The 17,271-nt window shown below is 29.4% G+C and overlaps 3 protein-coding genes across 14 annotated transcripts; 2 read left to right on the top strand and 1 right to left on the bottom strand.

Moving 5' to 3' along the window:
* Positions 1-496: 496 nt before the first annotated feature.
* On the bottom strand, positions 497-4,524 carry LOC111042208. 12 transcript variants are annotated; one of them, XR_002605404.1, is made up of 6 exons: positions 4,410-4,524; positions 3,085-3,826; positions 2,437-2,696; positions 2,162-2,373; positions 750-1,078; positions 497-686 (listed from the first exon to the last, which is right to left on the bottom strand). XR_002605404.1 is itself a non-coding variant. In XM_022326753.1 (5 exons), the coding sequence occupies exons 2-4, from the start codon at positions 2,457-2,459 to the stop codon at positions 978-980; spliced, it is 336 nt and encodes a 111-aa protein (XP_022182445.1). In that variant the 5' UTR covers positions 2,460-2,696; positions 3,085-4,032; the 3' UTR covers positions 497-686; positions 750-977. The 12 variants fall into 12 exon arrangements, 4 of the variants coding, with proteins under 4 accessions (XP_022182445.1, XP_022182442.1, XP_022182444.1 ...); XR_002605409.1 differs by lacking the exon at positions 4,410-4,524 and adding an exon at positions 4,287-4,403; XR_002605406.1 differs by lacking the exon at positions 4,410-4,524 and adding an exon at positions 4,164-4,280.
* A 3,105-nt stretch (positions 4,525-7,629) lies between these two features.
* On the top strand, positions 7,630-10,000 carry LOC111042210 (protein FAM192A). Its single transcript, XM_022326754.1, has 6 exons — positions 7,630-7,967; positions 8,033-8,131; positions 8,287-8,494; positions 8,578-8,711; positions 9,774-9,860; positions 9,939-10,000. The coding sequence occupies exons 1-5, from the start codon at positions 7,871-7,873 to the stop codon at positions 9,839-9,841; spliced, it is 606 nt and encodes a 201-aa protein (XP_022182446.1). The 5' UTR covers positions 7,630-7,870; the 3' UTR covers positions 9,842-9,860; positions 9,939-10,000.
* Positions 10,001-11,967: 1,967 nt separating this feature from the next.
* On the top strand, positions 11,968-17,271 carry LOC111042205. The gene is made up of 2 exons (XM_022326746.1): positions 11,968-11,989; positions 16,715-17,271. The coding sequence occupies exons 1-2, from the start codon at positions 11,968-11,970 to the stop codon at positions 17,239-17,241; spliced, it is 549 nt and encodes a 182-aa protein (XP_022182438.1). The 3' UTR covers positions 17,242-17,271.

Raw genomic sequence — 17,271 nt, forward strand, 5'->3', positions numbered from 1 at the left:
ATATTGTGATCTTTTTTATTATTATTTTCTCCCTTGTGTACCTACAATGGGCTATACCAAGGGCTATACAAGAAGTTAATTTATAAGTCCACTTTTAAACGCTGTACCAATTACAGTGATAACTGATAACCTAACGCAGTTAATCAAGAGAACAAGATTATTAAATTTGATAAACCTATCTATATTGGTAAATATACTTAACATTTTTATGTTCAACATTTACTTATACATTTTCTATATTTTTTTAGGATTTTGTGTGCTCGATGTTTCCAAGACAAAAATGTATGACTATTACTATAATGTGACGCAAAGACACTATATGGGGACAAGATTAGGTTTATTTATACTGATCAGTGTTGTAAAAAATACTTTTAAAAAGTATTTGAGTAATTACTCAAATACTTATAAAATAAAGTATTTAAAATACCACAGAAATACTATCTATAGTAAAGTATTTTAAATAATTTTCAAATACAAAACAAAAAAATCAATTTAATTCTGAATCATTCATAATATATAATATTAATCAAACATTTGAGTGTCTCATTTTAAGAACATTATTTGTTCAAAATATTGATCCGTCATATTTGTTCTTTTTTTGTATTGTTGCATCACCAACACTAAACACTGTCTTTACTGATGCACAGCTAGGTAGTGGAGTGTTGTACTTCAAAAATACCTGAAAACTAAGTACAAATGTTTATCTAATATTACTACTAATAGTATAAGAAGTTTTCAACTAATCTTACTTTTTTGATAGTGGGTAAATTATGCAAACATTCTAAAGTCTTTGCTGGAGATGTGCCCAAATATCTATCTATTTCATCACTAACTGTTGATTTTTCCTCTCAGGAATTTTGTGACCCGGTAAAAAAGGTAGATAAATTATCTTTCATTTGGTTATCTTCTACATCATTACTGTCATTATCACTGGTATGTAAGTCATAACAGGCACCTTTTAAATATTCTGTTGCCAATTATTTTTTTATATTAATTTTAATCCATGCTTTTTTAAATAGTGGGTGGTACACTGTTAAAAATTTATCTATCAAATAATCGGGAAACCTTGTTTTCATACCTAAAAAACAAAAATTATTATCAATAAAGTCTATTTTAGCTCATGAGTGAATCGCAGAAAAAATGCCCACGGAAAAAAAACCCACGGAAAAAAAGCCCATGGAAAAAAACCCATAGAAAAGAAATCACCAAGGAAAAAAGCCCACAGAAAAAAAGCCCCCCAAAAAAATTGTAATTAAAAATAAATGTTAATACATCTATATTTAATATAATTATTATATATTTTTTTATTTAATCTAGTTTATACAATCTGTAAATAGAAAAAAAAGTACAATAAGCATAAATGATGTTTTTTTTAAAATTATTATATATTAAGTATCTTGAGGGAAGAACCAACCAGCGAAGGCACTGCGTGGATTACAATGAAGGAAAAAGGACAATTGACAATTTTTTAGAAGCTATTTCATATAACACACGAATAAAGCACGATTAACTTTATGTATACTATAATTTTTGCGACTATTGCGATTATTATTATGATTATGTTTTATTATCTGTAATGTTGTGATGATATCATCACTTATGATTATGTTATATTATCTGTAATGTTGTGATGATATCATCACTTATGACATTTGTTAATTATTATATTTATAGTTTGAATTACGGATATAGATACTAGTATCTATATCCGTGGTTTGAATATTATGTACTGTTTTATCACAAAATAAAATAACTATGTATATAGTATTTGAGTTAATCAACAAAATAATATAAAACACACTTTTATTTTCGTGGGTTTTTTTAATTTTTGGGTTTTTTTTCCATTGGATTTTTTTTTTGGGTTTTTTTTCTGTGGGTTTTTTGTCCGTGGTCATTTTTTCCGCTTACCCTCATGAGTATATAAATGTAGGTACTACACAGAAATATAAATATAAATAATAGATCAGCTGATTAAAATTTTACATTATACATCAGCAAGACTGTAAGCGCTAAGAGATACTATATATTTACCACTTAGTAAATAGTATTTACCAATGAAGTAAACCAAAAACAGCTAAAATGAAAGTAAATTAAATGTGTACAATTTAAGTACTTGGCTAAATAAGATTAATGTATTTAAAAAAAATTATTTATTACACACCATTAAGTATGGCAGTAACCAGAGGTTTCAAATAATTAGAAACTGTTTGATCACTTATCATTAATTCATATTTATAAATAAATACTTCAAATGTAGGTAGGAGATGACCAAAGTACATGTTAATATCACCCTGGAGTAAATCCAAGCTTATTGAAATAGGCCCCATAATTGTTTGATATTGACACATGAAATCAATATCACTTCTATCAAATCTAGAAATATTCATAAAAAATCTAGATAAAATAATTAATAATATTTTAGGATTTACAATTTACCTGCCAATAGCCAATTTGTCCATTATTATTCTAAACTTAAGTTCATTATTTTTAATTTATTTATTAAGCAACACCACTGCATCATACAGTGAATTCCAACGTGTCTTGTTGGGTGTAATTAAATAAACACCAAGATTTCGTTTAAATAAATCAGCTGACTTAGTTGAGCGACCTTGTTTATTCCACAAAGCGGTAGACTTGGCAAAAGTGCTTCTTGACTGTTTTTTGTATGCAAGATTAGACAAAGCTTTTTTAGAGTCCTAGAAAAAACAAGTTATACAAATAAATTATTTTATTTTGTATTTAATTTGTACAAATTTGTAATTAATAATAAAAAATTAAACAAACATAATTTATTGATATTTAAAATAGAAATTTAGGTATAGATAATAGAAAATAGCTAATGCCAATCATATTCAAACTTTTTTCATATATTTTTATCATTTAAATTGAAAAAAAAAATTTAACTTTTAAACGTATTACAACTCATACAAATTTGATTATGATTATTAATTGTTAAACCTACTACCTAATAGTTTTGTCCTGATCACTATACTTACTCAAAATATATTCTTTTCGATAAAAATATTTTTCGTATTTTATAATTTAACTATATTAGGTTATCTACCCAAATAAATGTTTAATTACCATTGTTGCTATTAAATTTATTGTGTGTGCACAACATCGATGGTGTTTTGGTAATGCATATGGCAAATCATGGTCTTCATCATTTAGAATGTTCAAGTTGAATGCGTTGATTTCTTCTAAATCATTAACAACCGTATCGTTCACTATATAGCAATGTATCAGTATATAGTCATGTAGTCATGTAAATATCAACTACTCTTGTTAATGCTGCAACTAAAAACTATTTAATAAAACAAAAAATAAAAATAAACAATACACATTCTTACTTTGAATAGTTAATTTATTGTTACACAAGAATACTGGGCCCCTCTGAGATGACTCATGTGGGGGCCCAGGAAAATACATAATATAGAATAACGTAGAATAATGAGATCTATGATACATCTTAAGCACTTGAAATTTGACTTTTAAAAAGCTGTGCGCCACTATTTTTGATGTATTTTTGTAATATATTAGGTATTTGTGTGGTATTTAAAATTAATTTAACACACAAGATATTAGATGAGGGTCACCTGTCATAGGCAGGTATGAAATTAACATTGTACTTACGCTTAAATGTTTTCTTATATTAGAGTTTGAACGTGAATCCACCTTGTAACAAGGTTAACCTAACCTAACAAACATACTTTGTATCGACACAACTTCACTTTCAGCTTCTTGTAAAAAAAATTATCCTCAATGACTCTTAATACTTTAAAATATTTTTGATAATTTGTCCAGGGTAAAATTGGTTCTTCTAAATCTGCAACATGATCGACTTCGGTTGAAGAATCACAATCACTCATTGTATTATAATTTAAAACAATTTAAACAATGAAAACAAGAGTATACGGTTGATGCAATACAATTATTAACAATCTGTAGGAACGTCAAGCAGACAACAGCGAACACGATACGAATAATACGAACCCAAGTAATAAATATTACAATAGTGTAAAACAGCGTAGGGGCGCATACATGCAATATTGCAATAGTTTATAACTGATTGTGCGCTAATCACCAATTTACAATTTGGTTATTCGTAGTCCGTACGCACAAAAATATTATTTTCTAATAAAATTATGAAAATAAGATAATACCATGTTCCACATATTACTATGGTGCTTTATAGCCATATTCATTTATTTATAGCAGAATCAGTTATCAGTCAATATCAATGTTTTATATTATATTTATAGCTTTTAATTGAGAATAGGTCGCACCCGCTTGTTATGTTGTCTCCGTACGGCGTACACAGTACACACGTACGGCCGCACAGGTACGACATAGCAAAAGTTCGTATAATATTTCGTTATAATACATGTTGGTAGGTAACGATAACGTACCGTTGCGATTTTCGTCGACTATAAACAGACGGTTTCCCGGAGTAAAAAATATTTAGTTAAGCTAAAGATATTTAATTTATTTATTTTATTTAAACTAAAGACGAATACCAAAATCGATATCGAATTGTTCATAAATGATAAATATGTATATTATTATAACGACATTATTATTATTTGACAAGGAATAAAAAAAAGTATTCAATAAAATAACATTCAATAGTAAAAAAATGTATTTAAAATACCATTCAAATACCTCAAAAATAAAAGTATTCAATACCGAAAAAAAGTATTTGAATACTTTTACTCAAATACTTTACAACACTAATACTGATACAGGTAAATATATTAAAAATGTTCTCATGTGTCATGTATATATTGCATTAATTTAATATAATTATTTGTATAGATTCACTAGTGTTTAATATTGATACTGAAGATTTTTTTTGCTGACTCGACTGATGTGGACCGGATGGATACTGCTAACCTGTCCAGTACGGCAGTACCCATCCGTGTTATATAGCAGATAGGAAGGTGCCCGGCTTCTTTTCGAATGGAGTCGATGCCATCCACTATTTCTAATATAATTTATAAACACTAGGTATACTTTTATAACGGAATATGTTTTACTTAAACCATCTGCGGTTTCCAATTTTTTAGTTTTTTAGTTTTTTACTTATCAGTTATCATGTAGATGCAGTTATTTCTATCAGAAAACTGAAAAATGCAAATATATCGTAGTAATTTAATATAATATCGGCATAGTTTATGTTCGAAGTAATCGATATCGGAGCAGTATTATGATGGACAATGAACATTTTTTTTTGGAGTAACACAATGACACAATGTCGTAGCAATACATAATTGTAGAATTGGTGTTATCCCAGTTACCACATTGCAGCCTAACACGATTTAATTTCCACAAATTGTATTTTATAGTCATTAGTCATTGTAGATAGAACTGACAGAAGGAAAAACAATGGTTATACCTAGTCAACAAAATATTATTGACTGTTTTATCACTATTTTTACTTATCGTATTGCATTTTTCATTTGGCCGTCCAGTGTCAACGACTTGTAGCAGTCGTCAACATCAACATGTAGACTTAAAAAAAGAAATAAAACAAATCAATGTTAGGGGTGTACAAATTTTATCTTATATTATTATTACCACTGCCGACTGGGAAATGGAAACTGCATCAAGTAAAAATTATGTTCCGGAAATTGATCTTTACCCAATCGAAATTGTACCAATGTTCCAAGTTTGTTGCAAGGTGGTTTGCACAAAAGACAACAACAAGATTTGCGGTGGACTGTCAGACCATGTTCTCGTTAGGCCGCAACGACCTGCTTTTCAGCCGACAATACTGTCGACGGAGCAAGATGATATTGATCGACGGCGAAAACTATGACATGCAGCAACAGGCATACGAGCAAGATCAGGTAAAGCAATAAGTAATAACGCGTTCGAACGCGGAACACTTTTGCATTTTTGCTGCCAGCACTTATCTGCGGGCGCAGAAACTTCAATGAACGGCGCTATTCCTCCCAGCGAGCCATCGAGTTCACCGGTGATCTTGCCGCCGGCCCGATTGTTTAATTGTGCGTGCCGCCGTGAAAATCTCGTGTGATCACGAGACTTGTGTTTTTGTAGTTGCTGCAATCAGCCGGTATATCATCAGAATCATAAGCAAGTAATCGATTTTTTGTTTTCCATCTTAGATGTTGACCACAACGCAGCGTCGCGTACGTTCACCACCCGAGTGCCTCCGCAATACTTCGTGTGATCACGATACGTGATAATATCGTATTTGTCGTTGTGATCAGCCGACATACCCAATTTGCCAAAATACCTACTCATCAATTATATTATTGTGAGGGCCATCAGGTTTTGCCGGTTTTGGTTTCCGTCGTGGTGTTCCGGGAAGTGCCGCCGACTTGTGTGTTACTCGCGGTATCCACTCGTCGAGCAGTCGCAGTGGTTTCCACTCGTCGAACAGCCGCAGTGGTTTCCTCTCGTAGACTGAAGTCCGAGAGAAGCAAGAAGACACCTGTTCGCTATCGCAGTTTCAGCGAGGTACCGCCACTAGTTGCTATCAGTGGCGGCTTGAGTTTCATAACTCAAGGAGCAAGAGTTTATAAACAACCCACCCACCAGCTACATTTACTAGGGCCAATGTAATATTTATGCTTTTTAGGTTCTTCTTTAGTTCAATTTTTCATTAACTTTTACAATTTATGATATAGATACAATTATTTTTTACTTGAATGATCAATCTTCTGTTATGAATTATAAATAGACCTGTTAAACTTAAACATTTTGTTTCCCGATTTTCGGGGCAGGAGCAGTTGCTCCTAGTATTCCTATAACAAGCCGCGCGCCCCTGGTGGCTTTGCCGTGGTCAAGGTCATATGTTTTATATGAAGTTCTCCTCTTGTTCAGTGGGGCACACTATATTGTATTTTATATGAAGTCGTCGCTGTAGTATTTAGTTCTTAAGGATTAATAGGATTATTGTTTGGTTTTGACTTTTGAGTAATGACACTATGGTAATATAATGTTTGGAACACATGTACAACAACAAAATTTCATTGTGTACGTTATAATATCAACGTTTACAATTAAATTGGTTTTGGGCATAGGCATGCGCACGGGGGCAGCAGAGGCAGCACATGCTGCCCAAGACTTTCTTTGGGGTTATCGCGGCCGACAAATATTGAATAATGGACGATAGACCTCGCTAAAATTATATTTCCAAAAAAAAATGACCATTAGTCATTACAGATAAAAAAAATTATAAAATTGTATTATGTGCGCGCCCCACATAACATTTTCCAATAATACAAACTTCAATAAATATTGAAGTTGAGTTGAATTTGAAAGGTTCGAAAAATAAGATTCAATAATACTAGAATAAGTGTTTATTTTTAAACTTTACATTAAAGTAAATTCTTAGTGTGGGCATTTCTAATGGAATCGCGGTGTTCTTCATATTGAAAAAAAAACAGAATTGTATGCAATTATATCGAACATGAAAATTCCTCAATTTCGAAAATTTGGCACTTCGTGGCTAGTGCTTGTTTTACTAGAGGCCAGTATACCACATGATACCAAAGTACACGGACTAGATATAAATTATTCTTTGCCTATATACTCTTTGGAATGGTTATTGATAACGCTGCATATGATAGCACTATCATTTATCGACAACCGTCATGTAAACAATAAACAAAATAATGATTATTAATTTATTATTAGGTATGTAACCATTACAATATTAAATGACTTAATAGCCATGTAGGTATTATGAATTTAAGTTGAATCAAACATCTTTAAATAATCGCAATAATTCTCATTTTAACTATTATAAAATTAATAAAATAATTAACGCAGTGTATTAAAGACAATGTAACAACCATCTTTCTCTACAACCTTCTTGGTGTAACAGAGAATCGTTACAATCATGAGTTCCGGATTTGTATCTGAAACAGAGCTTGCCGAACGGCGCAGGATCCGTCAAGAAGAATGGGACAAAGTTAGAACGGCTGAACAGCCTTTGGGTAAGATGAAGGTTCTAGTTTGTCTTAACTTAGGAGTCTTAATTAAAAAAATTGGTTTTGTTTAGCGGTGCCCGAAGAAGAATATGATCACAGATCATTGTTCGATAGACTTGAAGAACAACGCAGAAAAAAAGAATACGAATATGAAGAAACTCATAAACTTAGTAAATATTTTGCTCGACATTTGTTAGAAATACTATCTTTTACACACGTATGTTAACAGTTGTAAACTGTTTAAGACAAATTAGGTCTAAACTTTAGTGTAATAGGAAGTACAAGTTTTTCAAATTAAAATTTCTTTTATACAAAATTTGTTTAGAAAACATGATAAGAGGTCTCGATGATGATGAAGTAGGATTTCTTGAACTAGTTGATAAGACTAAAATGGACGAAGAAAGACGTCAGCTAATCGAAGAGGCCAGACAGATTGAAGAATATCGTTCAAAAGTATCAACTCTTCAGTGCGAAACTATAGTTTCCCCGTTAATGGTTCCTATATCTAAACCACAGACTTTGAACAGCAGTGTGTAAGTAATTATGATTGACAGGTCACACTATTTAAATATTGGTAAAATAATTGTGTATTTTATATTTATTATTGTATTGACAGAACAAGAAAAACACAGAGTAAACTATTAGCGGGTGCAATCGTAAAGAAAAGAACATCTGAGGAGAGCACTAATCCTTCAAAAAAGCACAAACCAATCGCTGATGAATCTAAAATATTACCAGAGAAATCAACAAGTATGATAATATATAGTATTGTCTATCTAATTAACAAACATACATTTTAAATATAAATAAAATCCATTAAAAGATTTCCTCTATAATCATTATTGAAACAATTTTATTTTCCATCACAAATCACTTGAGATACTATAATGTATATAAATTTCATGTAAAAAAAATAGGTTTACTGTAGTAGATATTTCAAATTTAATCGGAAAATTACTTTTTAAAGAGTTTATTTTTATTTTAATACATATTTTATTGTTGTTTTTTTAAATAAATGTTACAGAATATATAGTTACTATTAAAAAAATATGCAAGGCATCAAAATGTTATAATACTAGTGTATCATATAATATTATTGACTATTATTGAAAAGATACAGAGAAATATTATATACTACCACTTACAACCATTTATACAACCACCCACTACTGATAAAAGATAGATGAGAGAGTTTTTATTTTAAGTGTTCAAATAATAAATTGTAATAAAATTGTATTTTTTTATGACAAATTAACTCACAATTTGCAACTCTATCAAATTTAAAACCTGTACGTTTACATCAACATTTAAACATTTTTTAGCATCAATTATCATAACATTCAATTAATTACATTTTATTCTATATTCAGCTGCAGGTATTTATCATATATGGTTTAGTTATACTTACTGTTGTTTTTATGCTAGTTTAAAAATTTGGAGAATTTCATTCAGTAGCATAAAATCAACTTTTGGCTAAAATTAATTTTAGGCTCATATATTATGTATGCTCATATAATATACACCAATAAGTACATTTATTGTTGCTTTCCTTATTTGTTTATTAAGTAATTGTTATAGGATAATACAAAAATTAATAAAAACAATCATTACTTTATCTTTGTAAATATACCAAATTACAACTTTGTTACTATTCCATTTAAACTTTATTCTAATTTTTAACTATAACAAATTTTCAAATAAGAATTTCCATTAAATAAAATGTTAATCATTGATACTTTAAGTGTAAACCATTCTTCACATGTAAATTATATGTAATAAATATGTATTGTATTTAATGTATTTTTTTTTCAGGTGAAACTAAATCTAATATTTTACCAGGACTTGCATATTCAGATAGCTCTGATGGCGAAGATGACTAGTTCCTTGTATACAACTAAGGTAACATTATTATTCACTATTCTATGTTGGTATCATAATTGTATGAGTAATTTTTATTATTTATAATTTTGTTTTTAGGAAGTTGAGAAAATTGCAGTTGAATAACCACTAAAATAATTAAGTGGTTCATAAATGTTACATAAATATTCTGACTTAATATAAGTATACATTTAAAACTATATTACTCCATAATTAAATTGAATTTTTTGATTGTATTTCCTTGTATTTTAATGATACAAGGTAAAATATATCCTTGTTATTTTGTTATCATTTATTATATCATTAAATTAATTTATAATAATCAAAATTTTATTTTAATAAAGCATTAGTAACTCTTAAATCTATGAAAAATACAAATATCATGCTCAGAAAATGAATAAACTGTTTAAGAACTAAGTAAATACTAAATATATTAGCTTTATTTACGACAATTTTTTTCATTTTATTACAAAATAATTAAGTTTACTCAGAAGTAAATTCATTATTAATACCTAGTTAACTCGTCTAATGATGATTGTTGCGAGTATTCTACTTAGAGTAAAAAATTAACTAAAAATATTTCTTCGATTTATACCTAATTTAATGTGAATTGTGAATTTGTTGTAATGGCTATAAATAACGCCACTAAAAATTTAAAATTTTGCAATTTATAATTTCAAATAATTTGATGCATATGAATTATAATATATTATATTATGTTAAGGGTTAGGTAGGAAATCCAGGCATTGTTCACAATACCTAAATATTTTGATACTAACTACTACTATGCTCCATGATTAAAGATATAATTATAATTATAATTATATCTTTAGTTGTGCTATGCATGAGAAAATTATACACTGCCTGAAATCTTATGATTTATGAGCCATGTGTTATTTTGTTGTTGTTTATGTTCATTTTTAAATATAATTTTACTTAGATAATTTGGTTTGTCAGTTTCTCAACAATATAAATGCTTTATTTATCACATTAAATAGTGAAGGTCTAGTTTATTAATTTTGTTTGTAATAGTATTTCAGTAGGGGTGATCTGGATTATATTCCACTCCTAAATCACTTTAAAAAAAAATTGTATTCAATTCCAGTGTGTTATTGTTCTATGCCGAGTGTTCACTTTAATGTTTCAGATGATAGGAATATTCCACTCCTTATATCTGTCGTTAAAATATGAAGCTCGTCCCACTATAATGTATATTGTTATCACTAAGTTTAAGTTAGTTTTATTTTTCCAATTCAGAATAAGCTAAATGGTTTGGGAATGCTAAGCATCCATTGCATAATGCATAGCCGTTTGCCCATGCGGATATATAAGAAGGGGTAGATAAAAATATCCAGAATTCTCATATTAATGGTTATTATTTTGTTACAAAAGAAATTAAATAAAGGATTTTTAAATTAAAAATTGTAAGTTCTAAATGTGTGTTATGTTTAAAATCATAACATTTTATAAGTAAAAACATAGCCCATATAAGCTCCTTACATAAGTGTAATATAACAAATAAAGGAAGACAGTGTAGACTGCTGACTGTTCATCTGATTACTCCTGGTTTTTTCTGATACACCATTCAAAAGGAAATCATAAAAACAACACTGCATGAGTCTTAGTTTCAAAGTTCTGCTACCTACCATTGAAGACTGGTATTTGAAATACAAATGAACTATTTTTAATACAAAAAATATTTAAATAGGTATTTTTTACCGGCTATTATTTGTAATAATTTTAATAATAATGAATATAATCTGGATATTCTGATTTTATGTTTTGGTAAATTATGAAATTATAATTATTACATGTGTGTGCATTGATGGTGTTTATGTACTGGTTAATGGTTTGAACAACATGTGCTAAATCAATAAATGAATCAATGATTGGTGAGACCCACTTGCCCAACTTTTTTAAAATTATTAATCTGATGATGAACTAAATGAAGTATTTACTAGTTTTTTTTTGATTTTTCCTTTACTTTTTTAGATAACATAATGTACAATGCATGTAGCATTTTGCTACTAAAATAATAATTGGTAACCCTTGATCTAAATTATCGAATAAAATAATAATTATAAGATACTTATACCATCTACAATTTACCTCCAACTCCCCCGCTATGATGACTAACCCAAAACCAAAGAGTATGTTTTTGAGTACGAATTTAAGTAAAAAAACTATACCTTTAAACAATAAGATGGCTATACTATCATAGTTCTATGTTATTGTAATGTATTATTAACACGGCAATATGGATAGGCATTTTAATTACAACACTGCCGTGGATTCGTTAGGTTAATGTGGTCAGGTAAATGGTTAAGGCTTAAGTGACCAGATGGATGCCCATTGAGTTTGCCTGACAGTCTGTTTGATGTCATATGTCCGCCGCTGCGTTCCACCTGTTAGGTCAGGTTTCAGCACGTATTTCGTGTACCATGCCGACATCGGATTTCCGCCCTTGGCCGAGCACACCTGCCATTTACCACCAGAATCAAAGCGTTAGTTGGACATTAATGTTGAGCTGTTCTAACCCAAAACCAAAAAGGAAATTTTTGAGTAATTACGAATTTAAGTAAAAAAATTATACCTGTAAACAATAAGATGGCTATACTATCATAATTTTATGTAGAATCATTAGACGATTCAATAAACTTTTTTGTTATGTTATTAAATTGGTTTTTATTTTTTAGATATTATATTATTAATTATTATTAATAAACGCATCAACGCGTTAACGAATCAACGCAACTGAACTTTCCTAACCTAACCAACCACCAACCCGGAGTAAAATTAATTAGTTCTGCTTGTGGAAATTGTGTTTATTGTTTAGATAAACCATATACTTTTGGTTGTTTTGAAATCGGTATACGAGTTTCACGAGAAAACTTATATTCCATAAGTTTTATGACCATAATTTTCAAATAAAGCATTCAAAAACGTACATTTTGGAAAATAAATTCACAATTATTGTTTGGAAAGAATAAACTGCATTTTTTCCAATATCATTCAATTCATCTATTAGTTATTTCTTAAATATCTAGGAAAACCAATGTTAAATTACACAAATTATAATTTTTATAAAAAAGCACATCTCAGTAAAACAAAAATTAACACAACGATTTCTTTAGAGAGTTTTTTTCTTATTGTAAAATAAATTAATGTTCATATTTTGTAATATTATATTATTGAATGAATCAAGTAGTTATAGCAGGTAAAATATACTATATTATTATATCATAAAAACCATCCCTGCCAAAAAGTAACCAAATAGTAGGTAACGATTTTAGTTATTTTGTTGCAAGTCATAAAATATTATTTATAAGTGCTTGAAATATTTCACTATAATGTAAGTTAATTGTTATATTTACAAATTTACAATGAAATTTAAAAAATATTTACTACATTTTTTATTTATAATTGAGGCTGATCATCATTAATCAATTTGAAATCATATTTTAATTTAATTTTTATTTTTAAATGCAATCTACAATCCATACCACTTTGGCAAAATAAGTAGATGTGAAACAGATTAGTTGTATACAAATTATTTAAAAAGAATACAACTTATCCTTAATAAGTAATAACATAATTTTAAATCATATATAATTTTATCTTCTAATTAGCTAAAATATATTATGCTCATTTACATACGATGTATGAAATGAAAACGGCAAATATCTTAAATAATTTTGGACTTAAATAAAAATTAATAAAATAAAATTAGATATAGATGGTGAAACCACTTGATAATAACATAAACGTATTAATTGACACCCACTTTTATATTTTTTACTATAATTTATTCAAACAGTGGCTTAAAATATTGACAAAAATATTATTATTACATTATTTTCTGTCAACTTATGATTTATTAACATTTAACCTACCTACCTAAGTATTGCTGAGAAAAAGTAAAGAATGAACCTACTTTCAAAAACTAAAATTTTAAAATGTTGAAGTAAAATATTGCAGTTTTAAAATTCCTATAGTTTATTTATAAATTAAAATATTTATAGAATTCTATAAGGTGTTTTGGATAATATTTTATCTTAAATGTTGATGATAGGTCAATTTACTTTAATATCAAAGCTAATAATAGGCAATTTGATTACTAACTCAAATTTGCTACCTATGTTGTAGAGATAGTAAACGAAAATACGAAATATTGTTCCAACATTTTCTTAAAATATTTTAATTATTATCTTCAAACTCAGCAGTTATACCTACCTTATACTGGTAAACTAAAAATTAATAATATTTTATAATACTTGAAAAATAATGACAATCAAGGAGAGGATTTTAAGGAATGAGCATCTGTGCGACCTATCTTAAGTAACGTAAAATATATCATATACGCTTAGATAAATAAAATTTGAACAAAAAACTTCGACTGGAGTTAATTTAAAAATAAATAATTTCATGAACCTACTATGAAATATTTGTTGTGATTAAAGTGATTAAAAATTAAACAATAAAAACTTGGTAGGTACTAGGTAGTAGGTACCTGGTACCTAAAGTCAACCAATAATGAAATAGCACGATATGGGAATCAGTTAAACAAAATGTACACCAAATAAAAATAAGGATAAACATAAAATATAATTTTTACATGATAGAAAACGGGTAAATTCATAAACTATTTTCTAGATTTTAGACTAGATAATTCTTTATTTTTGAGCCTTAGAATATAGCTTAAAAAATAACTTTTAGCTTACTTATATTACTAGGCCGTTTTTTCTATTAGGTATAATTAAAAACATTGTACAAAACATTCATAGTATTATGTCCTATATTATACTGTTACTTATAGGTAGTTAGATATAGATATTGAACTTAAATTAAGAACATTTTGAAATATTTATAACAAATCCTGTAATAATAGCATAATATGTCACGGGTATTTGTTTTTCTAATAAAGGATTTTAATTATTAACTTATATAGCAGCATTTGAACGTAGGTATTGAGAATGTTATAATATTATGTAGATAATGAAAAAGTGTAAAAATCATAAAACAATTTTACAAATTACTTAAATATTACCTACTTACAAACTTAAAGTATTTTTTAAAACTCCTAACATTATCACAACGCACTAGGTAATGCAAGTATATATTTTATACAGTAAACAGTCCGTTTACTGCATTACCTATTCTAATATTTTTCTAATTTTGTATATATTATAGTAAAATATCGAACTATTGAAGTCGAAAATATAAATTGAAGAGAAAAGTGTTATTCTCATATTTCACTACCAGTGAAAATTCTAAATGAATTCTCCACTACTCAGTACACTCACCGACATTAAAAAAATACATTTATCATGTAAATACTTAAAAATCTGTAATAAGAATTACGTTTTATTTTGCCTGTTAAGGTATTTTAGCTGACATAGAAAATGCCGTGCTCTTAGGCAATAAATTATGTACCTGGTTATGAATTTTCCTACTTCAACTTTAAAATTGGATAGGCTTACTACCGCACATATCATATTTTGCACACAACGCCAGAATATTTTATCAAACCTTCCCTCGTGATGACATGAATAAAATATACTAAATATATGTGAGATGATATAGGTAAAGTATATACCTTTCATACGTACGTATATATATATATATATTGTTGTGACATGTCCAATTTAAAACAAAAATCAAATCATAATATTATTATATCGAAAAAAACATCCATATCTGAATGATACACTATTGTACTGTATTGCGACTGACGACGTAACGTTCGATGTGGCCCCCAGCAATGTCGTTTTTAATAGTAAAATTGTAGAAAATGCGTTGCGTGTCGCATCGTTATTCCTAATATTGTCACATGTCGTTAGGTGTCGTAAAGGTTTGTGCAGTTGTGTGAGTGATTATCGCAGTAGCGTGTGTGCTAATTCCTCGTTAATGCGTTCTAGACAATGTTTTTGAAAATGTCGCTTTTGCCATTCGCAAGTGATTACGGTGGACTTCTACTGCAGGCAAGCCGACCGTTTTGCAAACGACGATAGGTACCCTTGAACGTCTGCTTTATAAGCCCAGGACGCCAGTCGAAAAGGCACATTACTTCTTCAGCCGTCTCTTCGAACACAAGCACCCGAACAAGTCTCCAAAAGACATACTCGACATCTGCACTCGACGAATACTCGACAAGACTTCAACAACAACATCGACAACATGAACAAGTAAGGCTAAATATTATTGTTACAATTATTGCCGATATTTGGAGTGCAAATTTTGTGGTTAAGCATATCATTTACGGTCGTCGAATTCAACTCGAACGTTTTCGGCAAAGTATAATTATATGATTCGATGGCTTAGTGCTCACTTGTTATAAATCCATTTTTCCAAAAATAAACTTTTTGATACTAATACTTATACAATTTAAATACTAATACTGATACATTTTCATACTAATACCAATAAATTTTAATACTAATACTAAAAGCAGCTAGATAGCTATGGATACATTTTACAACTTGTCAAGTACATCGATACATCGCTGATATTATGATTTAAAGGTGGGCATTAACTTGTTAAAGAGTTAAAGTTAAGTTAAAAAGTTATTTTTTTAAACTTTTTAACTTTACTAGTTAATTAATTTTGTTTTTAGCTTATTAACTTAATCAGTTAAAATTTGAATTTTTCAACTAACTTTTTTATAGTTATTATCATTATCGTGCAGTTAAGTTAATTTTAATGTTTAAAAGCACTTTGCTGATATAAAAATAAGCTAGAATCTTCAATTATGTATAAATATAAATTTCGAAATTTCTGGTAACAATGTACTATACTACTACAATCCAAATTAAGTGTCTTATGTTTACAATGTTAAACAGTGTCTTGGTAAATGTTTGTGTAAATAAAAATACTAGGGCAATTTATTGGGGCTTACATCGTAAGTATAATAACTAATCGATTTGTCACCGTTTACAGGTACACAATCATGATCGCAGCGGTGGTTGTTGCATTGGCATCTCTGGTCAACTCCGTTCCGGCCACCTCCACCCAGACAACCGAATCCGACCCGATGTCGGCCGCGGCCACATTCATACACAACAAACACGTCAAGTCAGGGAACCGTCAAATGGCTAGTAACGGACAGTCGAGCAGCTTGGTGGGCAGCTTGGTCGGCAAAGTGTTCGGTCACCTCAAGTCGTTGGGTCTGAAAAAACTCATCAAGATAACTTTGGTGGGCGGTGCGATGCTCTTGGTTGGAGTTGTGGCCGCGGCAGGCGCCGCTAGTATCTCCGTCGTCTCGACGTTGGTGGGCGCCGTGCTCTCGTACTTCCGGTCGTTCTTCGGCGGACACAGGGCCAAGACATCTGACTTCGAGATTGACGGCATCAGCGAATTCGTTTTGGGCGCATTCAACAAGTACGACAGCCTACACAAAGCCTGATGACGTGACTCGGTGCTATAATAATCGTTC

The sequence above is a fragment of the Myzus persicae genome, unplaced genomic scaffold (assembly GCF_001856785.1).
Source record: "Myzus persicae strain clone G006 unplaced genomic scaffold, MPER_G0061.0, whole genome shotgun sequence".
NCBI classification, from domain to species: domain Eukaryota; kingdom Metazoa; phylum Arthropoda; class Insecta; order Hemiptera; family Aphididae; genus Myzus; species Myzus persicae.

Bases quoted from the DNA above. Each gene is read 5' to 3' on its own strand.
- LOC111042208 (XM_022326750.1), bottom strand. From the start codon at position 2,459: ATGGACAAATTGGCTATTGGCAG. The intron at 2,395-2,436 runs GTAAATTGTAAA...TATTTTATCTAG, and splicing joins GACAAATTGGCTATTGGCAG to ATTTTTTATGAATATTTCTA. The intron at 1,079-2,161 runs GTGTGTAATAAA...TTTGTTTTTTAG, and splicing joins GGTTACTGCCATACTTAATG to GTATGAAAACAAGGTTTCCC.
- LOC111042210 (XM_022326754.1), top strand. From the start codon at position 7,871: ATGAGTTCCGGATTTGTATCTGAAACAGAGCTTGCCGAACGGCGCAGG. The intron at 8,132-8,286 runs GTAAATATTTTG...AAATTTGTTTAG, and splicing joins TGAAGAAACTCATAAACTTA to AAAACATGATAAGAGGTCTC. The intron at 8,712-9,773 runs GTATGATAATAT...TTTTTTTTTCAG, and splicing joins ATTACCAGAGAAATCAACAA to GTGAAACTAAATCTAATATT.
- LOC111042205 (XM_022326746.1), top strand. From the start codon at position 11,968: ATGACTAACCCAAAACCAAAGA. The intron at 11,990-16,714 runs GTATGTTTTTGA...TAAAAATACTAG, and splicing joins GACTAACCCAAAACCAAAGA to GGCAATTTATTGGGGCTTAC.